The 27843-nt window shown below is 35.6% G+C and overlaps 1 protein-coding gene across 1 annotated transcript in view; it reads right to left on the minus strand.

Annotated features, from left to right (window-relative positions):
• Positions 1–7843: 7843 nt before the first annotated feature.
• Positions 7844–27843, minus strand: part of DMBT1 (deleted in malignant brain tumors 1) — a 101356-nt gene continuing 81356 nt past the window's right edge. The window contains exons 52-63 of the mRNA XM_087932481.1: positions 26754–26780; positions 26047–26091; positions 24119–24163; positions 23599–23910; positions 22528–22554; positions 18882–19032; positions 16607–16827; positions 14610–14663; positions 13150–13176; positions 11996–12171; positions 10355–10719; positions 7844–8307 (exon numbers count right to left, since the gene is read on the minus strand). Coding sequence (XP_087788607.1) covers positions 8115–8307; positions 10355–10719; positions 11996–12171; positions 13150–13176; positions 14610–14663; positions 16607–16827; positions 18882–19032; positions 22528–22554; positions 23599–23910; positions 24119–24163; positions 26047–26091; positions 26754–26780 — 1643 coding nt within the window. The 3' untranslated portion in view covers positions 7844–8114. The remainder of the gene's footprint in view (positions 8308–10354; positions 10720–11995; positions 12172–13149; positions 13177–14609; positions 14664–16606; positions 16828–18881; positions 19033–22527; positions 22555–23598; positions 23911–24118; positions 24164–26046; positions 26092–26753; positions 26781–27843) is intronic.

The raw sequence follows: 27843 nt of genomic DNA on the forward strand, positions 1-27843 counted from the left end.
TGCTTGATAATTTTTCATCAGTGTTTTCACACATGCTGTGTTCCGTTCTATAAAACCAGCATTAATCTCAGTAAAATTTTATAGAGGAATTTTGACTGAAAACTTTTGGCAATTACTTACGTAAATGTAGAATTCTCATAAAAGCATCTATATATTTACATGTTCCTCACTGGAAGTAGTTAGTAGACTGAAAAGATAGGACTTTCACTCCATTTATGTATTTGTTTCTATTTTACCCAGGTTTTTTTGTTAATTTTCAATGATCAATGTTTTACCTTTTAAATATTTTAGTGAAGTTATAAGCCACTGAGAGTCATTCGACAGAGACATAAATAGCATATAAATGTAATAAGTAAATAAATTTTAAATGTGTGCATTACACTTTGTCTTACATAAGAGAACAATGTAACAATTACAATATTTTATAAACTATAGTGATAGTGATGTCAATAAGAGAACTTATCAAATATATAACATTTTGAATTCATTTACAAGAATGAAGACTATGCTTAAAATATAGTTTCATAATTTAGGCAAAGATTGATTTTGAAGCCACTGCACATTAACTAGATATGTATATTACTTTAACTTTTGTTCTAGTTTTCCATACCTTGTAACTTAAGATTTTGTTCAGCAAAACTCAAACCAAAGAAAAATGCCAAGAAGATTATTGCAGAAGCATATTCCCTCAGTGTAGACATTTTGCTATGAAATCGTTAATGCCTTTCAAGGCCTTTTATATCTTTGCTTATTTCACAATCATTAACGTCTGAGCCCAATTTGGAGATGTACGTGAGAAAGAACCAGGTGCTAACATTATGGATTTTGCATACTATAAATTTTTTGAAGACCAGAATAAACTATTTATAGTTACCATGTAACATCCAAAAAGCTGGATTTTTTTTTAACTATTTGCCTTAATTCATTCAAAATCTACAGGTCTACAATTTCATAGATGGACAAATCCTAAGGCTCAGATTCCCTTAAGAGTCATGATTATGCAATGAAGATTAAAAAGTCTGAAAGCAGATTGTATGTTGATCCAGGTTATAGGTTGAACTAGTTTCTTATATAGATAGTTCTCGACTTACAACAGTTGGCTTGGTGGCTGTTCGAAGTTACAATGACACTGAAAAAAGTGACTTCTGACTGTTTTTCACACTTATGACTGTTGCAGCATCCCCATGGTAATGGGATTTACATTCAGACACTTGACAACTAAGTCACATTTTTGCAGTGTCTTGAAGTCACACGATCCCCTTCTGCAACCTTCTGACAAGCAAAGTCAGTGGGGAAACCAGATTCATGTAGCAACTGTGTTACTAGTTTAACAATTGCAGTGATTCACTTAACAAACATGGCAAGAAAAGTCATAAAATGGGGCAAAACTCACTTAACAAAATTCTCACTTAGCAACATAAATTTTGGGCTCAATTGTAGTCCTAAGTTGAGGACTACCTGTATAAGAAATTGTCTTTTAAAACAACCCACTGTGGATGCCTTTTTGTTCAACAGTTTTTCCTGTAGTAGGGTTCCAATTAGATATTTCCTCTCCAAACTTCATTTGTATTACATAGCATTATGAATAAGAATTGCTCCATTTTAGCATAAGAACCCATGAATCTTTGCAGGATTAATGGTTTATTGGAATGTGCTTAAAGTACATTAGATATACAAAAGAATTCTTCATCATTAATAGTTGTTGTAAATGATTTGAAGTAATATATACAGGTAGTCCTTGACTTACAACCACAGTTGAGCCCACAATTTATGTTGCTAAGCGAGATAGGCGTTAAGTGAGCTTTACTCCATTTCATGATCTTTCTTGTCAGAGTTGCTAAGTGAATCACCGCAGTTCTTATATTAAGTAACACGATTGTTAAATGAATCTGGCCTTTGCTTGTCAGAAGTTCGCAAAAGGGGATCCCATGACCCCGGGACACTGCAACCATTGTGAATATGAACCAGTTGCCAGGCATCTGAATCAGTGGTGGGATTCAAATTGTTCTACCACCGGTTTGGTGGGCATGGCTTGGTGGGCATGCTTTGTCTAATGCAGGTGTGCAGCTTTCCCCATATCAGCTGAGACCTGCAGCGGCAATCAACTGAGAGAATAAGAAGAGAAAAGTGCAGGGGTGAGTGGGAGGGCTGATCCTGCGCTTTTCTTTTCTTTTCCTCTCAGCTAATTGTCCAGAGGATTTTTTCCTCCTCTCAGTTGATCGTTGGCTTTTTTTTTTTACTACCGGTTAGGCTGAACCGGTCCAAACCGGTAGCATACCACCACTGATCTGAATTTTGATCATGTGACCATGGGATGCTGCAACGGTGCTTCAGTGCTGTAGTAATTTTGAACAGTTACTAAACGCACTATTGTAAGTTGAGGTTTACCTGTTTTGTCAAAGAGGTGAAGCAAGACTTCTTTGGAACAGAATTCCCAATAAAGCCTGTTGTATTTGTGAACCCTCACTTCATCTGATATGTCATTTTCATGCTATGCTCAATCACCATGGCACAAGCCTCATCCTTTATGCCCATCTATTAAAAGTAGTGCTCTTTCCCCCGGGTTATCCTATCAAGGGCTTTGCAAGCAGTACTATAGCACCTTGGTTTACATGAGTTCCACTAAATCTAACACTTTTTCTTATGCAATATAAAATAAGTTTGAGGCATGATAGCAAACATTTGTTGACAGCGTACATTCCATTTCTCATGCTACTATTGAAAGACAATACTTGAAGTTGATTGCCCCTTGCTGTGGAGGCTCTTTACTTTGAAGATCCTTTCATAAATGACATGAAAGGGAATGTAGGGTTGATCGTGGGAAGAAATGAACCAGACTTTAAAGGTTGTGTGAAAGTCGAAAATTATGGAGCAGATCACACATTCCTGTAAAGGAGGCAAGCTTGAGAAAAAATGCTTAAAAACCCTGCTTTTGTTTAGTACAAGGTGAAACATAGAGAAACTTGGACAGGTTTGCGAGATTCATATATATATATATAATCCGAACAAAGCTGAATACCATATATATATATATATATATATATATATATATATATATATATATATATATATATATATATATATATATATATATTTGTTTTCTGAGGTTCTCGGGTATTTGTATGTGGATCTTTGGTTGTTCGGTTTTCTCCGAAAAATGAGACTTCATCGAAACGTTGCCTAGATACTTTGAATCTTACGCGGGAGAAAACCCGAACAACCAAAGATCCATATATATATATATATATATATATATATATACATACATACATACATATACATACATACATACATACATACATACATACACATATCCTGTTTCTCCAACAATACAGTCTCCCCCAATAGGAAGTCCCAGCATGTTTTATAGGCATGAAATGAAATTAAGCCCCTCCCCCCAAATCAAGGCCTATATTAAAACATGCAAAATGGGGGGGAATGGTGGGGTGGCTTGCCGTTAGGAAGTACTTGGATATAATGCTGCCTGCGTTGATCCCAATACGAAGTGCCCCACCAACGTCAACATCCAAGCCATTGCTGCCCACCAGCCCAAAGATGCAAGGGGGGGAATTAAGTCACCCCCAAAAAGACAGCCTAGCCATTTTTTCGGGGTTCAAAAAAAAATAAGACCCGGCCTTATTATATGAGAAACACGGTACATACATACATACATACATACATACATACATACATATCACCAGAGCCGTGGTTGTACAGTTGTTAGAATGCAGTATTGCAGGCTAACTCTACTAATGGCCAGCAGTTCAATTCTCACTGGCTCAAGGTTGATTCAGCCTTCCATCTTTCCAAGGTTGGTAAAATGAGCACCCAGATTGTTGGTGGCAATATGGTGATTCTGTAAACCGCTTTGAGAGGGCTGTAAAGCACAATGAAGCGGTATATAAGTCTAAGTGCTATTGTTATTGCTATTCCTGGAATGCCTGCAATGCCTGTCTCTTGAACTGGCCTATCTCAATGAGCTGATGCTACTTTAAAAAAAAAAAAATCTAGGTCTTTAATTCCCACAATGTCCTAGCTTTAACTATTCTAGCTTTATGCAATAATAAGAATAACTAACAAGAAAAACTGGGAGGAAAATTCAGCCTCAAATAGTATTATTATGGCTTGTCACACAATAGGCCAGATGATGAGACTGAATTTGGCCTTTTTATCCATCTATCCAGCCCAAGGACCTGAAATAGGTTAATGTTACTGCTTGAGGAAGTTAAAGGTGAGAAGTCCTTTGTGCTCTCTGTTCTTGCTTGTTTTCTTGCAAATGTTTTATTACACAAACTAAATAACTTATGATGTTGCCTAGTTTGGGTAATGAAACATTTGCAAGAAAACAAGCAAGCTCAGAGACAGCCAAGGACCCCACATTTCAAACCTGAACTATTAATGTTACAGGTAACATTTGACCCCCATTTCCTAATAACATTGGGCAACTGACATTAAAAACCTCTCCAATGCAGATTTTTTTTTAAAGGAAAAAAATATGAGAAAGCCACCTGTTGCATCAAGTGCTCTGCTTTTTGAACAAATAAACCAAAGGAAATGCAAAAAAAAAAACATTATCAAAGGAAATGTTGAGATTTGGAGGAAAAGATAAAACAGAATTATATTGATAGGAAAAGTTATTGTTGATTATTTATTTTTCACATTTCTGAGCCACTCATCTCCCTTAAAGAGAGATCCTGGGCGGTATACAATAAAATGTTAAGATGTAAAAGAGTATATATAAAAGTAAAAAATTTAGGAGGAGGGAAGAATCTTTGAATACTTTTAAAATTAGTTAAAATGTGAGGGGAGGGCTTTCAGGGGACTAACCATCCCCATACGAGACCCCAGAGTCACGTTTTAACTCCTTTTTCCTTCACAGATTTTTTTATTAGTTTATCAAAGCATAAAATACAGAAATACAAGGAAAAATGCAAATAAAGATAAGACAGGAGGAAAAGGGAAAGAGAGAAAAATTAGGGTATAGAGGGGGAAAAAAGCATTGACTTCAGGTTTGTTTTGGTGCTGTAGAATAAGGTAATAAACACGAAATCTCAGTTTTTTACTTCTATACGTGGGTGTCAAACTCGATCGCTTCATGTGATGTGTCACGGCATTTTTTGCCTTTGCAGAGCCAGGGTGGGCGTGGCCTGTGTGTGATGCATCTGGCCAGCTGGCCACCAGTTTTGACACCTTGCTTTTATATAATAATATATACAAGCCATTTCTATAACGCCAAACCTATCTAATGAGCAAAACCCAAAATCAAAGTTTCATTTTTTCCACTTCAAGCATAAAACCCAAAAGCAGTTTCCAATGAGAAACAAAATCAATGGGTTCTTTTCTTTAAGCAAAGCAGTCACTTTAGCTATCTCTGCTAACTCCATCAATTTTTGCAGCCATTCGTCCTTCCATTTTTGTTCATAAAATAATCTTGCTGCTGTCAGCATATATAAGGTCAGTTATGATGTTTTAGCTTCCTTTTTGAAAGGCTAGGACAATGAGGGCCTGCCTCACCTCTGTGGAATGAATATCACGCAGGGCAGGAGCAATGGCAGAGAAGGAGCTAGTCAAGAGTTCATGACTGATGGGTCTATAACGTATCTTTCTTGCCTGACTGGGTGGGAAATGCTGAGACAAGGATTCTTATAGATTTTTCCATGTACCTGGCAATGACCTAGATCCACAGGTGTGATGTTTCTCAACCTCAAACCATGCTGAGGCAGTACTTATATCTGCAAATGGGCACATGTGGGATTATTTTTTAAAAATATTCTTGATAGTGTGATACGAGACATTTTCTGATTAGCAAGTTATATGCACCTGTGTAGATAAAAGGTCTGCTCTGGAAAATTGGCATTCACCTCATTCTCTAAATGTATCCCTAATACATTCTTATGGGGGAGGTGCTCACATGGTTCAAGTGAATCTCCCTAAGCTTTAAAGGTATTCTGTTCAAGTAGCGCTCTCTGTAGTTTTCTTCCAGTAATTTGTTGTTCCATGTTTAGGGACATGGAAACAAAATTACCCCCATTGTTTTACAGACTCTATAGGATCTCATTCCCATTCTGACTTTTGCATAGCAAACCTCCCTTTCTTATTCATTTTAGTGAGAAGTTGTTTTCCATACCAATAAAAATAGCTAGCATCATCCCTCCAATCCAGTTTTGGGCTAAAGCTGAAATGAGGATTAAAATCTTCGTTTTCTTCATGTTAAGCTCCAAACGTGGAGTGACACTGGCGATTTGCAAGAAAAAGCAATCTACACCCAAGACAAAACTGTTAGAGAACTATTGTATGCAAGTTTGGCATTGGAGTATCTATATTATATACACTAAACTTCTCTTGTGATACTTAGATTATAAAACTTCTACTTAGGGCAAATTGTTAAAGAGTCTTTTCTTTGTTGAGAAGATATTGTTTAGGTTGTTTTCTTTCCCCCATTTGCAATAATAATTTCTTTTGAGCCATGCTTATTAATTTTTATATATTAATATATAATTTTTATATATTGTTAATTTTTAGCATTATTGTATTTATTTCTTATAAATGATTGGGTATAAATGAACAAAGAAATAGCAAAAGAAATATGAAATTGCAGAATGGGCTATATGTAAAAGCTATACTATATATTTGTCCGTTGTCTACTTCACAGAAGAGCAGAACTTAATAGTAGGGGATTTTTTTTACTACTTGAATTAGCATAAGAATTTGACTATGCATGAATCTCCATTAAACCAAAGCCCTTTCTAAATAACACAACATGTAGTAAAAGAGTCCAAGGATACCTTTTTTCTCAAGAGAAAAAGACCAAAAGTCTGTTCAAATATAGTCTTCTGGTAGTTGTAGTTGTGAGAGAAATAAAGAGTGCAATACTTTATACTGATACAATATAGATTAATTTGTCCTGAAGGACACAGCCAAAATTCTTCATTGGGGCAAATCAAAACAATGCACCATTATAATACAATACTATTCATAACCCAGAACATAATTGATTTTCTATTATTTATTCTGACATGGAATTAAAGTGACAGACCTGACATTTTAAGTCAAGGGTAAACTTAGCAAGTTTAAGACTTGTGGACTTCAACTCCCAGAATCCTGAACTAACATGACTGGAGGAGGAATTCTGGGATTTGAAGTCCACAAGTCTTAAAGCTGTCAAGTTTGAAGACCCTTGATTTCAGTTATTTAAACAAAATTGACAATCCATTACTGCATTATAACATCACCTACTGTTATTCTATTGTCATTTAGACAAAGGTCCCTACAGTCCATTAGTTTCAATCTGATTTTATATTTAATTATTTTCTTTAGAGCAATTTGTCCTATGATGGATTACAATCTTGGATCAGAGTAGAATGTACCATGTACATATCTGAATCATAATGATAGAGCAGAAAAGATCAATATTTAGCTATTGTAATGGGTAAAGGCTTTTCTTTTAGTTCATACTATTGAATCTGAGATTGCTGCACTCTTTTTAAAAATCTAAAATGCATTCTTTGACTCTTAACAAAATTATTTGATATGGCTTCTCTTTCTAAATTCAACAGTCCAAGTTCCATTAGTTCTCCACTTGTGATGCAAATTTAGCAAAACTTGTGCATTAAATAATATCCAAATTATTATGCATTTTATTGTTCTAAATGCTGAGTGACATTTGAGTCAATTGAATAAAACCTAGATATAGTAGCCTATAGCTTCACAGAATAGAAATATAGTCTCAGTGTATTACCAAATGATAAGAATAACATTTCACTTTGGAATAATGATGGATAAAAACCAATTACTCTGACAATTTTCCCAATGTGATTAAATACAAAAAACCAGAATGTTTCTCTTTATTTATTTTGCTAGGTTGTTAAACTAATTAAGTATGATGAAAACGTCCCCACATCAAATCAAAGTGTACCAGATGGCAGGAATGAGGACGATAGATAAAAGCACAACAGTGAGAACATTTAAACATTGAATAGTTCAATTCTGCAATGCAGTCATGTGAAAAATTGTCATTATTGAGAAAGATTTGCAGGATAAGACAAAATTGTGCATTTGATTACATTCAAGCTGCTATTCGTTTGGTAAGCATGATAAATCTAGAAAAATTAGTTTCATGCTATTCTATTGTTTTTATAGCAGCCTTGGTAGCAACGAGAGGAATAATCCTGTGCATTGCACACAAAAATCTTGCAGCGAATATATACTGTGGAATAGCTGTTGTTCAATGTGAAAGATTTAAATCTGAAGCTAATGGTTCTCCTGTTCCTTGAAGAAAAAAGTTGGTAAGTTCTATCCATTAAGCATCTGAAAGAGATGGAACACAGACATGTCATTTTTTATTAGAACTTGCACGAATACAATTTCACTGAATTAAACTAGCCATGGTAATATCATGCTTAAGAGAGAGTATTTGTTCATAGATTGCATGCATAGTTGCATAATTGCAAATCGGTTGCTAGTCAACCCATTCCAATAATAAAATACACAAGAACAATAAAAAAGGAAGATTTTAAATTTTTTTTTTTTGAAAAACCATAAATACATAGGCATCTTATAGGACAAAAGACAATATGCTGAGCGCAGAAAAAGGGTAAGAAACACGAAGCCAAAGAAACTAGGGGCCCAAGATAGTGGAATGAATCAGAAATAGGACTAATTCTGATTTGTACCAGCACTATTCAGAATATGTTTCTGTACTGTTTGGTCCTTGCAAACCATCCTTCTTTCCACTCAGCACATGCAACACTCCATAAATTTGTTCTTTGAACTTCATCCTAGTTTTGAAAATTTGATCAACTATATACATTCCTTATTTTCTCAATCATTACCCTCAAACTGTTTTGCGATTCAATCCCAGTCATTTGCTCCATATGAACAACAACCTTCACATAGAGATAATCCTTGATTTGCAACAGTTCATTTAGTGCCCATTCAAAGTTACAATGGCTCTGGAAAAAAAGTGACTTAAGACTCTTTTTCACACTTATGACCATTGCAGCATCCCCATGATGATGTGATCAAAATTCAGACACTTGGCAACTGACTCATATTGATGACGGTTGTAGTGTCCTGGGGTCATGTGATCTCATTTTGACACTTTCTTACAAGCGAAGTCAGTGGAGAATCCAAATTCACTTAACAACTGCAGTGATTCACTTAACAACTGTGGCCAGAAAGGTCATAAAATGGGGCAAAACTCACTAACAACACAAACTTTGAGCTCAATTGTCATTATAAGTCGAGGACCACCTGTATTTCTTTCATACAGGACACTTACTTTTGTATTTATCTGCTTTCATTCAGCATCCATTCATTATCTCATTTTATTTTACCTCATATTTTTTAAATCAGGGGTCTCCAACCTTGGAAACTTCAGCCTGGAGGACTTCAACTCCCAGAATTCCCCAGCCAGCTTTGCTGGAGAATTCTGCTGGCTGGGGAATTCTGGGAGTTGAAGTCCTCCAGGCTGAAAGTTGCCAAGGTTGGGGACCCCTTTTATAAATAATCCATTAATACTGTCTTCAATTTATTTTCATGTTTCCCCTGACATATCAACTCTCATTTATAAACACCCTTGCACATGGCCAGTTTATTTTATTTTGACAAGCTTTAATTTCCCACAATGCACCATACACTATACTATCCATTCACTTTTCTAAAATATTTACTTGAAAAACATAAGCATAGAGGGCACGGATAATTCACTCTCCTCTGTGTTTATTCTACTGAGATTCTTAGGTTGTTCCTAGCAAATGAATGAACTATAATATCTATCTTGTATATTTGTTTGTGTTGATCAGTTGTTTTCAATTTATTCTGCATTATTTAGCAATTATAATTATCTACTTGTCAAAATTGGGAAATTTAGGATGCATTTGATGAATCAGGAAAGGTTTTCACAGGACAGAGTTGGAAACAGGATTAGAGACTAAAGATAACTGCAGAAAGTTCAAAAGCATATTGACAAAAATAATGGGAGGTTGGGTGGTATCCAATAATAGATTGTCAAATGAACTAATCAAATCTAAGTAGAAATTACAATATTCGGTGAAGTTACATTTGGTGTTAAGAAACTGCACTTTTCAACATCATGTTTTGATCCAGTTGTGCTGGACTATAACTTATCTAACCTCTAGTTATCATGATCATTGGCTGGCTGGCTATAGTTATGGGAGCTGAAGTTTCACACATTTGGAAAACATCAGGTTGACACATTTAGAAGCATTACAGGGAAGCTTCCAGAAGAATATTCTGGAGATGCAGATAAAGTGATGACAAAATGTATCTAGATACGATAGAGAGACAAAAAACGTAATGATTATGTGAAGAAATACTAATTTGTTAGCCTTACCCTCTATTTATCATGCTATAAGTTTCAGTGTTGAAGTCGTAACGATTAGGGGATGCCACACAAGAGTCTATGAATAATATCTGATTTATATTAAAGCTGTAGAGTGTGGCTTGGATGTATACATTCTGGTTCACGTTCATAAAGTAACCCATGTTATTGATTGGCTGCTTAAAGAAAGGTGACTCATAAAATAAAAATTCCATATGAAATTTTGGCCCTTGCTTTGTCTGTTCAAATTCATCAATGTTGTGGGTGACTTCCATATTTTTTCTGGGCTCCATTTTACAGATGAATCGAAACTGAGGATTTACGCCATTCCCAGTGCTGTTGACAATATTGGTGAAAGTGCTTATCTTCCCATAATTCTGTTAAAACATCAAGCAAAATATATAAATCCGATCGTTTTTAAAACATTTGATCTTCACCCATGATTTAATAGAAAGAATTGCTGCCTGGAAGGAGCTAAAGAATTATGGTAAAGAACTTCAACGGTTTTACAATACAGTTTTGAAACATTTTCCTCCCTATAGTTCTTTTAAGGTAAAAATAGCAGAAATGAGAGTAAAAAAGCATAGTAATCTTCAAATTGTACAGCAAAGTACCTGCATAGGAGCTATAGTAAACTAAAAAGTCTTTACTCACATTTTAAAAAATGAAAAAAACTGTAAAAACTAAGGTCTTAGGAAAGACTGAAGTATCCCCCACCCTCTATCGCTTGCTTTTTTGCAAGTGCATTGACTCGTTCTTTTGAGAAAGACAGGCCAAAAAACCGCTTGTACATTTTTTTGAAAGACTGACAAATGGTGTATTATCATTTCTGCATTTATAGTACACCTGTAAGAAATATAACAGCAACCCACTTTCTTTGGCATTTTCATGCAATGATATGGCTTTCTTTCTAGGTAAAAAAATAACAAGCTTTCAAATGTAACCAGGATTTAGGAAATGCTAAAATTCATTGGCTTATATTAATATTACAGAATACATCACATCCTTTATCTCCCTAGTCACCATTAGCTATATATGGGAAGAAACCATGACAATGCCTAATATCAGGTAGCCAGAAAGTCCATCATGTCTTGGAATTGCTTTTGAATTTGTTTAAAGCAGGACTAAATGCTACATATCTTAAACTTGCCAAATTTGAAAAAAAAAACACTGCTCTAAAGCAATTCAAAGGCACATGATTAAATCCAATGCCTTGAACTTATTGGATATCAAATCTTTTTGGATCGTGTGAATAGCCATATATACATATATTCAGAAAGGGGTGCTGAATACTGTATTGCTTTTCTGCTATCAACTAGGAGGAGAAACTTTCTGATAGTGAGAACAATCAACCAATGGAACAGATTGCCCTCAGAAGTTGTGGGAGCGCCATCACTTGAATTTTCATTTAAACTGAAAAGTAGGAAGTCTCACTCATCTAAAGACTTTTATCATATCATTTAGGCTATCCACTAATTTAGATGATCAAATATTGGTTAACATCTTCAAATAAGAATTAGTTACAGCACCTCCTTAAGCACAATTTATTTGCAAGAAAAAAAATGACACTGTATTTTTGAGATTTTCAGCCTTAAACTTTCCAAAATAACAACCATTCCATTATAGTGACCAGTCACATTATCAGATACTTACCTCTCTTTTGGTTCCACAACCATCATATGGTATATAGAATGTAAATTTATCTTTTGAAATATCAGGTGTACAGGTGGTTTCGCTTATGTACAAATTACAGTCAAGGCAGCCCTTTGAAATGAGATATTGTTTCCCAATAACTGCCTTCATGTATTCCGTATAGCAAGAAAGTGTTACTGCACAGTGAGAAAGGAAATGTCATGTCAGTAAGAAGAAAATATATAAAATTGTAGCAAGGTTACCATGTAAATGCAGATATAATTGATTTACCATTAGTTAAAATAACCATACTTAATGGTACTTAAGAGTTTTCACTCTCCGTTTCCAAACTGATCAGCAATCAGTTCATGTTGTTTTACATTTATAGCTATTTATTAGTTCATTTCAAAATTGTTTGGTATAATTGCACACATTAATATCAGGGCCTTATTAGCTATAATATTCCTAGTACTGTGAAAGCCACTATGCAATTGTTCCATCTTTTATTCTTAACAAGCTTCCTATGAAAAAGTAAAAGATGGACGAAGAAGTCAGGAGTTAAAAATAAAAGGCAAGGGCATCTGAATGTTTTGTAAAGTTCAGTGAATCAGACAGGTGATTCACACAGCTGTGGCATCCTAAGTAACAAGAACTCTGGCTTTGCTTCCTCCTCCATTCCCATCAGTGATGTTTTTGCCATGATCACTTTAATCACTAACTAAATCTTTGAAATCATGTCCACCCTTCACCATGACCTTAAGCAGCAGGGAGGTGAAGGGGACACTTCTGTCCAGTACACCCACCTACCCTTGTTGACACTGATATTTGTGGTGGTTTTCAAAAACTTTCACCCTTTGTGTGGGTGGCAATTTGCTACTGAACTTTCTTTTTACAACCCTGTGGTCTCTACTTGGTAAAGTTGGGGCAAGTGGGTGGAGCTGAGCATTGACTGACCGGGTGCCCTTCCTGATGCCTATGTGAACTTCACAGGGTTTTTTAAAAAATTTGCGCCCGAGGAGAAAAACATCTCCTACTATCTAGGATTGAACTCTCAACTTTCTGAGAGGCCACTCATTTTGCTACTGAACAAAGAAATATAATTATCTGAATTCATGCTGAATGCCATAGACCCATGAAAATGTTTAATGAAGTGATTGAACAACAATAAATATTACCAGAATCTGTGGTATCATCCGGAAGAGCTATGAAAGAAAAAATAATATGATTAAGACATCTTTTACAAATTAGCTTGTAGAAGTAACTTATGGAGTGATTACTGGATCTGTGACTTAGGAACTATTCTTCAGATATAAGCCAGCTAACTCTTGGAAAATACCAGGCTTACTTGATCCTGGCTGAAGAAATCATGGCAGGTAGGAAATGTATGTTTGGCTATTATTCCAACCAGATTTTGCAATGAAAGCTAATGGTGTAACAAATGGGTTTATAACCTTACAGCCTGCTTACTGCTGGACTGAGAGAAGGAGTATGAGCAATATCATCTGAGGTATCCATATTCAGTTACCGCATTGCTAGTTCAAACATTATATAATGCGAATGAAGTAGCATTAGCTGATTCATTATGAATATTAAACAAAACAGGCATGTGTAGAGGAAGCAAGATTGCCGCTGGAAAGAAAACTGAATATATTAGAAGTCTAAGAAGTATATGGCATATGCTACATAGAAGAGAACTGGAGGTTCAAATGAGGGACATACAAAATCTTGAAATTTAAAGTCTTAGAGTTTATCTTTGCAAAAAGAAAAAAGTTTAATTGTTTTTAAAACAGCGATCCCCAAACTTTGCCAGCTGGAGAGGGAGAGAGGGGAACCAGGCTGTGTGAGCAGTAGGCTGGCATGAAGGCACACAGCTCAGACTGCATGAGCTCGACTTGTAAAAGTTGAGTTACACACTTGTGTGCACTGCTGGCCCGCCACTCGTCCAAATTGGGCTGCGTGTGTGTACGTGCACATCAGTCCCCTGCATGTGTAGCCCAGTTCCGAATAGGCCATGGCCCGGTAATCAGCTGTGGCCTGGGGGTTGGGGACCCCTGCTTTAAATGTTATCATGAAAATGACAGTTTATAGGATGTGATTTCATTTTTTGTCAACATTATGGCCAAAATAGCTTAGCTTTCTACAACCAGTCTAAGGATACTGATTATGAAAATTCAAATTTCTTTAACAATGAATGTTACTAATTTCTTAAGGTATATCTTGCAAAATCAACAATGATAAGGTTTCTTCATGGATATTCACGGTTGTTTTGTAATATACCTTTCCCGTGATTTTATTTATTCATTTAACATGGGAATGGATTTTGTACATTATGAGACAGAGAGTGAATTGTCCTCTTTGGTTTGGAGACATTCCCAAATTGGGGAAGGAACCAGAAGCAATCAGGAAAAGAAAACAGTACATAGTTAAAATACATTTTAAGGGATACTTCGTAAGTGCATCAACTTTAAAACATGTTTAAAATAAAGCTATTTTGATCCTGAGCTCTGATCTATCAACAGATACAGATTTATTTGATGTATACTAATTTATGGAACAAGGTACAAAATGCTGAACAAGCTGAACAATAATCACATGCATATATGAATGTTTTACGTATCATAGAAATATTACTTACTGGCTATAGTGGCCATTGTGGTAGTTGGTGGTGGTGGTGGTGGTGGTGGCAAGGCTGTTGAAAGAAATGTTTGCAATACTATTATTCCATATCTTAGCTTATATAGTTTTATTACCATGTTTTGCTACATTGTTCTCATCCGCAATGTAATCATTAAGCTATCCCAGAGAATGGTGAGATGCTATGTTTGAACATATATAATTTGTTGCTTTAAAATATAATGTTTTATGTGTTATAGTTTTATAAAATATAAAAGTTGAGCTGGAGGGAAAATCAAATGCAAACTGATGACTAGAGGCAAAAGCAATTGTCTTCTTCCATGACAAATCTACAGTTAAGACATATCAATGCTAAACTCCATGTAGGAGGATGAACTGCTGTGAAATTATCAAGGCTGCAGTGTTTTTTTCTCTCTCTCTCTGCAATGATCTGACTGTCAGTTGTCAATCTAGGTGCATACGTATCTGCAGAGAAAGGAAGAAAAAGGAGTTTAAATGTCCTTAGAAGTACTTGCAAGCTGTCAAGCAGGGTCCAGAAGAAAGAAGTATAAAAGAAGCCAGAGCAGTAGAGACAAGGAGGGAGTTTTCTTTTCAGTTTGGTAAGAGATGCTGTTGGAGTGAGTGGTGACATGACAACTTATGGAGCAGATGAGGCAATGGCTGCGAGAGCCCAAATTCCATTCATTTCATTTAAGCAATTCAGCTAGCTAGTCATTGAAAAAATAGCTAATGTTTGTGACAGTGGGCAACTAGAGCCTCTTCACAGGAAGTGGCCATTTTGGGCCAAAAAAGTATTGAAAATACCTTGATCATGCCCAAAGCAAGTTCTTATGACAGGGGTATCAAACTCAAGGCCCAAAGGCTGGATCCAGCCTGTGGGGTGCTCAGATCTGGCCCATGGGGATGACCTGGAAACAGCAAAGGACCAGACCACGGTGCCTCTGCCAGCGAAAATAGACCATGGTGGGGGGGCATGCATGCCCTCCCACATCCCATTTTTGTCCATGATGGTCTCCTGCAGCCCTCTGCGAGCTCCATTTTCATTGGCAGAGCGCTGTACGAGGTCATTGCAATTGAAAATGGGGCATGGGGGGGGAGCTGCACATGACCTTTCCGAGCTCCATTTTTGCTGGCAGAGGGCTATCAATACTAAAAACAAAACAAAAGGAGAAATGTTTTGCATTTCAGCATGCAAGAAGGGAATAGGAAAGAAGATAGGGAAAGAGTAAAGAAAAAGAAAAAGAAGGGAAGATGGGAAGAGAGCAAAGAAGGAAAAATAAGGGAAGATGGAAAGGAAGAAGGAAAGGAGAAGAGGAAAGGAAAAAGAAGAAAATGAAAGAAGGAAAGGAAGGAAGGACGCAAGCAAGCAAGCAGATTATAATGAGAATGTGGGAGGGTCTCAGGGAAGTCCTGCCTTAGCACCATGGCCACCCCCACCCCCAACTTTCTGAGGTCAGACACAACCCTGATGTGGCCCTCAATGAAATTGAATTTGACACCCCTGTCTTAGGATATTCTGGAATCCTTTGCCAAAATCAAATCTGGAAGTCTGAAGGGCGTGCTGTAGGTCCCACTCCTTGTGAAATGCATTCAGTTTGTATGTTGCCTGCTTCCCAACTATTGGAGCTCAGAAGAAAGCAGAACTACCAAATAATAAAAACAACATGGCAATGACCTACCACTTCCCCCCCAAAAAACCAAAGATGGAAAATTTGGGCAGCAACAAATGCTCATCCACTTTGCAGCTTTCTTTTTATTTCTACACTCTCAACAACCTTAGTTTTATATTTGTAGGTATATAGAAAACCAGTTCACCAAAGGGGCCCTTTGTATATTCAAGGGACTAAAATAGTCAATAAAATAAAATAAAAATAAATAAAATAAAATAGTCTGAGAAATATAAGGGTTCTTTTAGGACGGAAGGAAAAGAAGTGGAGCAATACCCAAGTTACTGGTAATAAATTGGACAAGAGAATGATAATTGTGAAGCAGCCTTACTTGTAATCACAGTTTTTCTTGGAGGCACTTCTCGGTAGTGTGCAAGAAAGCCTTTTTCACTTATGCTAGAATCACTTATAAATACAATTCTCATTTTATTTGTTGAGGATAAGTATCTCTTTCGTGGATTCCAACAAATTTTTCCAAACGAAGTGGATGTTGAAAATGGGCCATCAAAGATCTCCACATAATCAAGTGTGCAGAACCTGGTAATTTCCACTCTGTGGAGAAAAATATGACTATTTTTAAAAATATGTTAAAGCTATCTTTCCCAAATATTCCCACAGAATTTGTTCCATTAAAGCAGAGGTGGGCAACCAGGCATCCAACAATACCCAGAAACATCTGAATTCCTTCCTTGTCCTTCTTCCAAACCAACTACAACTGTGCTTCAGTTCTGAGGCACAAAACGTGCAAAAAGTATTTCTGTGAGCCCTAAGACAATATAGCAGAATTTCAAAAGAGTGATAAATCTAAACTTCTCAGATGGAGGAAGAAGAAAAAAAAAATGGTCCACCCACGTTATATCAATTATCTTGCCTTCTTCAAAAAGTTAAGCTCCCAGAATGGAAAAGTTGCTCACCACAATATTAAATCTAAAGAAAATATACTTTATTTTATTATTTTATTTCTAGTTGTAGGGGAACTCTAGGTGATTAACCATAACCATATGCCAATAAACAATACAACTTATTTATATTTTATAAACTTGGTTATATACATTTTAAAGTAGTAAAATAAAATGGTATTGTTTTATCTTGCATAAGTTGTCTCTAACAATTCAGTTTTTAAAAACCAAAAAATGTGAGATCAATCTTATTTCTAGTGGGAGGCTATATCATGATATATGCATCCTTCTACAATACTATAAATACAAAGCAGAGTCACTTATAAATTTTAAGCATGTACTATTATGCAAAAATGCATAATACTCCATCACATCAAATGCTAAAATTTGATTAGAGTTAGTGAGGTTATAGACAATTTGAGATCCTGTGTTTTGAAGATTAGAATTCCTGGTATAAAGAAGTACAGTTAAATTGCCATTACACTCTGCTTTCAAAAAGAGGCATCTGTCAGGTCATAAACAAACAAACAAAAAATTACTTCAAATCAGTTATTATTTTAAGAATTCTCAGCTACAACTGAAATTTTCTTGCCTAATACATACTGTAATTCCTTTGCTATTCTCCAAGGTGCCATTGGTTAATGCCTCATATATTGAGAACAAAAATAGTGAAGCAGAAATTGGACAGAAGGAAAAAAGTAATGAAGTCCTTTCCATATGTTTTAAAGTAGTAAAATAAAATCATGCTATAACATATATATGTGTGTGTGTGTGTGCACGCATGCATGTATGTATGTATATGTATATATTATTGTGATGACCTAGAGTGTCCCACAAATGTAACAAAAACGTAAATAAATGTTCTTTAATGCCTTCAACTTGGCTTCACAGTTCAATTGTTCACCGTTGGAGATTAAACTCTTTCCAAAATAACATTCCAAACAAAAGAAATACAATCCAGCTCAAAGAGCAGATAACGAAGCAATAAAAAACCAAAAACAAACCACACTGGAGAAAATTCCCCGACAGACCAGGATAATTAATTACAAACTTTAAGAAGATAACCAGGTATAGTCCATTGGAAGAATGCCAACCAAGATAAACCTCATCCAGGAATAAAGCACTCTTTGTTTCCAGCGTTTGCTAGCACGCAGGTCCAAACTCTTATGCAGTTCTCACAGCTGCATACCATGAAGAGGATCAAGGCCCTCTCCTCCTGAGTAGACCACGTCTTTCCCTTATCCTCTCCTCCCTGTGTGCCCTAGAATGGATAGGGGATGGGCGCTGGGTCCTCCTCTGCCTGCTCAGCTGGCCTCTGCCCTTCCCGAGCCTCCTCCACAACCTCTGGAGCCACCCTTCCACTTCTTGTTGGCTGTTCCTCCTCTCCCTCAGAATCAGTCTCCACCAGGGGCATGACAATTATTCTTACGTCTTTGTATTCTTGCAGTCTTAGGATACATACAGTCGATAATAATGGTATTATTAAAATCATAAATACATATTCTAGTTTATAGATCACTCTATTACAGGATAGAAGGATTGAGAAAATGCCCTGCATTCTGTGGGATAGTTCCCATAAAACTTTTCAAATATAATCTATGAAATATGTTTAGTTACAAAAGTTTGTAACTAAAGCAAGAGTTTGTGGCAGATTAATAAAAAGATTCAACAGTATTTTCATTGTTGAACTAGCAGATCCTTTATTACCTGAAATCTTCAAATCGCAGTTCTACATGACGTCTTTCCTCTACCTCTATCTCCCAAACACAGTAAGAATTCTTTGGGTAGTTTGAAGGATAGAATGGGCTTGAAAATGAACCTGAAGGACCTGTGAGTTTGCAGCCATAGAGACATTTGCCTAGAGAGAAACAAATTAATAAAGGCCCATGAAGGACTTTATTTGTATAGGATGCTTGTGTTGGTACATACATGTGTATAATTTTAATGAAATAAATATACAAAAAAATCCAGAAAACAACACTTGCTTACACATGTCAAATAAAGCCATTTATAAAAGCATTATGGGAAAAAGAAAATAACAACTTGAAAGGAAGCAGCCTATGTTCCCTGCATCTGGGTCAATAAAAACTCAAAAGAAAGAAGAAGAAAAAAGCAGAATGTTAAAACAATCGTGTGGTTTTTAAGCTACCTGAGAATGGGTATGCAAAAAAACCCCACAAGAATATGCAAAGTGAAGACATTGCTTAAATATCCCAGAGGTTGGAAATATCCTTGCCTATGTGACTCTTATTACTTCCATTTATAACAATATTTGGGATACATAAAATTTAAAACTGAAAATAGTACTACCCAATACATACTGCACATTATTGTGAAACATATTGTGAAACAGAGAAATTGTTAAGCTAGGAACTGAACTAGGAAAAACAGGATAAATTAAACATGGGATGTATTATTTTAGATTTATGAGAAGGAAACTTCTATTACGAGCCACGGTGGTGCAGTGGTTAGAGTGCAATACTGCAGCTACTTCTGCTGACTGCCTGTAATTTCGCAGTTCAAATCTCACCAGGCTCAAGGTTGACTCAGCCTTCCATCCTTTTGAGGTGGGTAAAATGATCCAAAGTGCTGAAGGCAATATGCTGACTCTATAAACTACTTAGAGAGTAAAGCGCTGTAAAGCGGTATATAAGTCTAAGTGCTATTGCTACTAATTTTGTAGCTAAGTATTCTGTATTTCAAATTTGGTGATAATTCCTTTTCAGCCTTTGACATACTAAGGTGGCAGTGTGAGTGCCAGATAATAGTAGGCTTACTATATGTTATCTTCTTTTTTTGTATTTATTATTATTATATGAACAAAAAACGATAGTGTACACAGCAAACAAGATAACTATGCTGGTTTTCATATCACAAATCATAGTCGAACACTTCCCAAGCATTTAGGACTGCATGATGTATTGGCAGATACACAAGCCTGATGATGACAGATGAGATTCTGCCAAAACACCGCTACAACTTTAAAAGCACAACTATAATGACGTGGGAAAATACGCGAACAGAGCTGAATACCATATATATATAAATTTATATATAAATTTAAATATAAATTTATTGAAGGCTTTAATACATTTAGCATAGTATCTAGATAGACCAAATAAAAATGATAGATGGAGGATATGCTGCAAAAAATAATGAAGTGGAAAAGAAATAAATACCCCATAGAATTTTCTATATTTGCATTTTTGCAGGCAATATTTTGCTTGTTTTGCTTAAGGCAAAGAAGTCATCACAGAATGTTATTCAACATTTAATTACACCTGCTCAAGTCCATTAATCAGGATACTGTCCTGGAATAATTGGATATGGTGTGGTTACTGCAGGAACAGGTCTAGTACTTGGATTCTGAGTAGTTAGTGTCTGAACTGGTAATAAATAGAGCAAATATAATTTAACATTAGGAAGGACTGAAAATAATCTTAAATGCAAAAAAAGAAGGGAGATTATTTTAGGGAGTACACCAGAAAAACTCTTAAAATAAAAAAAGCTTTGAAAAATGCATTTGCTCAAATAAAACATATTGAAGGTTCTACAATGCAACATATTAAAGACACAAAATAATATGTGCATGTATAATGTTTGCACTAAAAATGCATAGATCAAATTTATTAAAAAAATGATCCAAATGTAAATACCTTGCACTTTTGATGTATTTTTTGTGGGACCTGTAGAAATCAAAAGAAAAGAAATAGTTGAGTTTGATAAATGAAGAAAGGAAAGGAAAACAGACACAAGACTCTGATAGTTTAATGTTTCTCTACAGAGTAATTTTAATTATTCTCAGGAATATTTTGCAAGTCTATTAAAATCAGAAAGTATAGTTTATAATATCCAGTTTGGGTTTTGATTATCATTTTTGAATGCATATGACTAATTGTTCTTATTTTATCACTATTTATTTACAACGCAGACAGAGCTTTCACAGAGAAACTCTAGTATGCTAATTTTCACAGACCAGCAGGAATTTAAAAAGTAATGATTCAGTGTTCAGTGAAAATCAGCATAACACATCAGTTTCACAGAACAGGTATCACTGGCATTTTTTATGTCACTAAATAACATTATTCAGGAATTTTAGTATTCCCCAATTATTATTTTATGATATGTTCTTCTATGCAAAATGAGATCACTTCTCAAATACTCTATTTACTGTTTGTAAAGACAACGATACTTACTAAGTATAATGGGATTCTTTGTTGTAAGGGAAACTGTTTCTGTGAAAAAAAAATACAGAAAGTAAGCTCTTTCTCTGAGGGATACGGAAGCATTCATAATATTTTGCTACAAAGGATCCTATGAAATCATTTTATACTAACAACAGTGGCGATGGTTACCTGAACAAATGATACCAGCATCTTCCTTGTGGTTACAGTGATGAATTCCCCAGCCTGAATTGGAGCATTCATCTATAGATGATTCATTCCCTTTGCACTGAACATTTTCTAAGAGGATGTTGCCAGTGCCTTGACCAAAATAGGCTTCATTGGTGGCTTCTATAACTTCTCCACAGGCAAGTTGCCTGCATACAACCTTTGCATCTGGTAAGTCCCAACCATCATCACAGACCGTTCCCCAGTTCCCATTGTGAAAGATTTCAAGGCGACCCTGGCATCTGTTTTTTCCATTCATCCACCTTACAGTCAATGAGGTGGTTGTTGTTACCAATGCCCTTTCTGCAGTTGCCAAAAGAATATAAACAGCCTTTTCGCCCAATGACACGTTTCATTCACATTGTGAAGGTTCATTTTAAAAAGGCATATCAGTGTTTCCTGATTTTTTTTGTCAGATAACATTCTTACTTTGTGTATCGATGGGCATGCATGTGCGTGTGTACAGTACAACTCTAGATATTGTGACCAGTGCTCCCCTTTAGATGAATGGGGTTGAATGGATTTGGATCATTTACAAATTATTTTGTATATTTGAGAAATACCTTTCTGGTTTCTTTTCCCGGAATATCCGAGATGAAAAACTTGTTACTCTTTTACATCATCATGTAAACAAAAATGAACATTTAGAGGGCTCTACCTCTTTTTGAATTGAGTTGTCTTGGTTAAATTAAAATCAATGGCCTGGTCTTTGGTTAGAAGCTGTGCCAGTTTATGAGAATAACTTTGGGAGGCAGAAGGAAGAGCCAAAGCAAGAAAACATCTGATAAGAGAATCAAAGTCCAAAAAAGGAATGAGTGAAGAGAAAGCACCTCAGAAGGGTCCATGCTGAATTCTGTACAGGTTTTGGAAAGAAAGTTGGATGAATAGTTTGCTAGTTCTATTTCCCTTTAAATTGTTATACAATGTTGTAAGTAAAAATAGTAATTTAAGAAAATACATACTAGGTGCTGATGTGGTGACAACAGGACCTAAAAATAGAAGAAATAATTTCTATGAATGGAGATAATATAATAATGATGATGGATTAATTATGGGTTATATTATATTGCCAATGTTATCATTTTTTTCTTGTATATTTTTGTATTCTTCTTTAATTTGATATAAAGAAGTAAAAGTGTCCCTCTTGTGAAATGTAATAAATAAATCTATAATAAACTTCTTCCTGCCTTTCCCATTGACTTTATTGGAAGCTGGCTATGAAGATTACAAATGGCAATCACCTAACTGCAGGATGCTGTGATTGTGGTAAATGCTTACTAGTTGCCAAGGGCCCAAATCATGATCACAGGGATTCTGCAAAAACCATACCTTTAAGGACCTGTCAAAAGTCTCATTTTCAGTGCTATTATAATTTGGTTGGTAAGCAAGCACTACCCATAAACAAATCTACTCAAGATGGTCAAGGCCATGTAGCATTCTGAACAAAAAATAAATTAGCAGACATTTACTTCTTAAAATAAACATAAAGCTCTAGCCACATTGTAACTATGTTCCTTTGATGAAATTTGATTTCTATAGCTTTGCATCATTGAATTTTTCAGAGACATTTCAGAAGACTATGTGACCTCTGAATGTAAAAGCTATATGGGTAAACAGGCAAAAAGCATTTGGCTTACAATAATAGCAGTAGCACTTAAACATATATGTTTCACAGTGCTTTACAGCCTTCTCTAAGCAGTTTACAGAGTCAGCATATTGCCCCCAACAATAGGGGTCTCATTTTACCGACTTTGGAAGGATGGAAGGCTGAGTCAACCTTGAGCAAGTGAGAATTGATCTGCTGAACTGCTGGCAGCTGGCAGCTAGCTGGAAGCAGAAGTAGCCTGCAGTACTGCATTCTAACCACTGCACCACAACGGCTCTTGATCCTTCCATATTGTTGTTGAATCAACTAAGTAGTTGATTCTACTTAGCCAGAGATTGTTATTCCATTGTCTACCAGGTCTAACTTTAAATGAATTTACTGAAATATACTGTAATATCTTTATTAAAAATTAAGCAGCTCAAATTACCTGAGCAAATGACCCCAGCATCTTCCTTGTGGCGACAGTTATGAATGCCCCAAGGGTTATGGGAGCATTCTTCAAGAGAGTATTCATTTCCTTGGCACTTCAGCTCATCCAGGAAGATGCTGCCAGTTCCTTCCCCAAACGCAGCATTAGGTAGAGCTTGGACAGCCTCTCCACAGGCAAGCTGCTTACACACAACTTGTGCGTCATTCATGTCCCAGCCATCATCACAAATTGTTCCCCAGCTTCCTTTGTAAAAGACCTCAATGCGACCACGACATTTGTCTTCTCCATTCACCAGTCTCAGAGATTTTTCTTCAAAGGAAAACAAATACAGATTGTACTTATGCATCAAATATCTAATTTCTAGAATTCTTTATTTCTAAAGAGTGAGGAATCAACTCTGCAGTTCTGTTTTGGAACCCTTGGTTGGCAGCATCCCTTGCGATCAGCTGGAAGTGCTGTAGGTTTATTGTTACAATATTTATTATTATTACAATCCACTTAACCATATAATAAATACCTCTTATTCCCTGCGTAGTCAGATCCATGGAGGTTGTAGAAAGATCTGAAAAAAACAGAAATTTATAGTTACACGATTCAGGAATTTTGCTGAATATTGTTGCTACCATAGATGTATAAAGATAAAAATAATGTTGGGAAAAAAACAGCTATTTTCTTGGTTTTCCACTTCCTCTCTATCCATTCTCTCTTCCTACATATATTAATTAGTTTTCAAACATCAGATCAGAGGTTCTATAATGCAACATATATAATGCACATATTAAATATGTGCATGTATGTTTATACTAAAATACAGAGATTGAGTTAATTTTAAAAATGATCCAAATCAGAGGTGTATTCAGCAGGTTCTGACCAGTTCTAGAGAACCGACAGTGGAAATTTTGAGTAGTTCGGAGAACCAGCCAATACCAGGTCTGGAGATTTTACAGTATCCTTCTCCAGGCACGCCCACCAAGCCATGCCCACACAACCGGTAGTAAAAAATTTTGAATCCCATCACTGATCCAAATGTAAAATACTTAGCACTTCTGATGCACTTTTTGTGGGAGCTACAGAAACCAAAAGGAAAAAAAAAGTTTAATTTGATACATGAAGAAAAAAAAAGGAAAACAGACACAAGAATCTGATAGTTTAATGTTTCTCTACAGAATAATTTTAATTATTCTCAGGAATATTTTGTAAGTCTTTCTATTAAAATCAGAAAGAATAGTTTATGTAATATTTATTTACAGCATTGACAGTGCTTTCACAGTGAAACTAGTATGCTTAATTCCCCAGTTCCCATTGTAAAAAAAAATTAAGGCGACCCTGGCATCTGTTTTTCCCATTCATCAACCTTATAGTCAATGAGTTTGTCATTACCAATGCACTTTCTGCAATTGTTAAAAGAACACAGTCATCATTTTTTCCCAATTGCATTGACTTTTGAGGGTTCATTTTAAAAAGGCATTTCAGTATTCCCAACCTGGGTTTTTTGGGGGGGTCAGATAAATGCCTTTGTGTATCTGTGGGCATGCATGTGTATTTGTGTGTACAACTAGATATTGTGACCTGTGATCCCCTTTAGATGAATGGGGCTTAATGGATTTAAGAAGATATGTGTTTAGGGCTGGCCACAGTTGCTGCCTAATCTACAAATCTTTGGTCATTCTCTTGGATCATTCACAATTTTTTTGTGTATATGAGAGGTAACTTTGAACTTTATTTCATTTCAATAAACTTTGGTCCAGTTGCTATGACCTCTTAGATAAATCGAGAGGAATCACCTCTGCTATTCTGTTTTACCAATGTAACATATTAATATAATACATTAATGTTAGTCAATTTTATTCAAGTCTGATTAATTTTCTGTGAGGATAGAAGTGGTTCCATGGTATGGTGGAAAATCACATGATCTCTTTGGATATTTCAGTTCTATAACTGAATTCAGTTAATATAATTGGATTTATATGTGCTTTGCAGAATTCCAACCGCCTTCATCTCACCATACCATAAAATGGGTGTGAGATTAGAAAGAAGGAGGTATAAAGTGGCTCATTGATATGACATTTCTTTTTTCACCAACATCATCAAGTATATGACTTGGTAATGTTGATGACCATGAGTTTGATGGTTCAAACACTGGATTGACCTACAGATGAAGCACACCCCTCCTTTTATCTTAAAATCATGTGAATAAGGTAAAGAGGAAATGATTGGGTCAAAGTTACCCCACGAGTTCTCATGGTGGGCCTGAACTGGGATCTCCCCAGATCTAGTTGACATCTTCACGTGTATACTATTTCCAATGTGGTACAATAAACAATTTGCAACCAGTATTTAAGCAACCATTGTGAACAACTGGAAATGATATAGGTTTATTGTTTCAATATTCATTGCATTCTTCATTATAAGAATGCAAATCCACTTCAGGCATATAATAAATACCTCTTGTTTCCATTGTAGTCGTATCTGTGGGAGTTGTAGAAAGGTCTGACAAAAACAGAAATTGTATAGTTATATGACTCAGAGACTGAAGAAGTTCTTATCTATCATAGCTGTATAAGTTCTTATCTATCATAGCTGTATAGTGATAAAAATAATGCTGAAAAAAACCAGTATTCTCTTGGTTTTCCACTTTCTCTCCATCTGTTCTTCCTACATATATTTGTTTTCTAATTCAATTCTTGTTCATTCTCTTTGATCAAACCACTTCATGATACTGCTTTTCTACTAGTTAACCTAATTAATTTGGATTCCAATTATTAACCATACTAGCAGTAGTGTTTAAACACAATTTTAAGTACTCCATAAATACTTATTTACTTATTTATTTATTATGTTATCTCACAAAACATTTCATAATTCAATGCTTTCGCTTTATTTAAATCAAGAACATACGGTAATCTTTTTTCTTACATTCACTTTCTTTGAATGATTTGTTGAAAGACAAAAGTCCCATCTTTGCACCACATACATAGCATAATACTCATTTTATTTCACAAATTGTGCTTTCATTGAAAAGAAAGAAAAGAAAGTTAGATGAATTTTATTTCTCTCTGTTTCTGGTAAAGACTTTAGTGGTTCTATTTCCCCTTAAATTATGGGGTAAAATTTGATTTTAAGTAATAATAGGAATTTAAGCAAATACCTACCAGGTGGTGGTTTGGTGACAGCAGGACCTGAAAATAGAAGAAATAACTTATGTTGATGATTTAGGGGAATAGAGTATATCGCCATTGTTGTTATTATTTCTTTTATATATTTTTTACTCTTCTTTAGTTTGATACAATAAAGTAAAATAAAAAAGAGCATAGCAAAACTGGCTGAAAGTATCAGAACTGATGCCTGTTGCTTTTTAGTATTGAGATTATGGCTAGTCCTCTTTTACTGGCTGCAATTAAATTTGCCAACTCCATCATAAGTTCTGTGGTTGTTTGTTAAGCACGTTAATTCAATTTACTTAAAGATAATATTATAACTTATAACTTACTGAAACATACATAACAAGAGCCAATCTTTAAAGCCTTGTACCATAATAATTTTTTTTTCTACAGATACACATTATCAATGAAGATTGATAGAAAACTTTACACATAATAGTGATTAGGATCCACTGCGATCCCATATGGACCATATAGTTCAGGAGTGTCAAACTCATATCGTCATGGTTGTGTCACGTGATGTATCGGAACTTTTTTCCACTTTGCTAAAATAGATGTGGGCGAGACCAGCCCATCATGCATCTGGCCCACGGGCCGGGAGTTTGACAGTCCTATCTAGTTAAATTATGACATACTTTGCTTTCTGATAACAATCTTCTATCAGGGAGAAGCCATGTTATATTGATATCTGATTGTTTAATTATTCTTTCAGTGTGTTTCATAATGTATTGATTTATTTAGCTTATGATACAATTAACCAGGAGACCACAATGTTAGTGCGTAATAGTTATTTGGCTGCTAAAGAGGGCAAGTATGTTTAGTTCGCACTCATGTGCAATCCATGATACGCCACAGAGGACAACTAGGTTTGCATGAAGAAAGAAAAATGGCAACTTATGGCATCATCTGAAGTCTTCTCTCAAACAATTTTGCCTCGCAATTTGGCATTGCATCCAGGCAGGTCCATCTCTGGTCTGGGTCTGACTGTCTACACAAAAAGCTGCCATGTTTCCCACTGAAGTAGTACCTATTTATCTAGTAACACGTAGCATGTTTTTTAACTGCTAGGTGGGCAGAAGCT

The sequence above is a fragment of the Pseudonaja textilis genome, chromosome 4 (genome assembly GCF_049901715.1).
Source record: "Pseudonaja textilis isolate UNSWEBS1 chromosome 4, rPseTex1.2, whole genome shotgun sequence".
NCBI classification, from domain to species: Eukaryota; Metazoa; Chordata; class Lepidosauria; order Squamata; family Elapidae; genus Pseudonaja; species Pseudonaja textilis.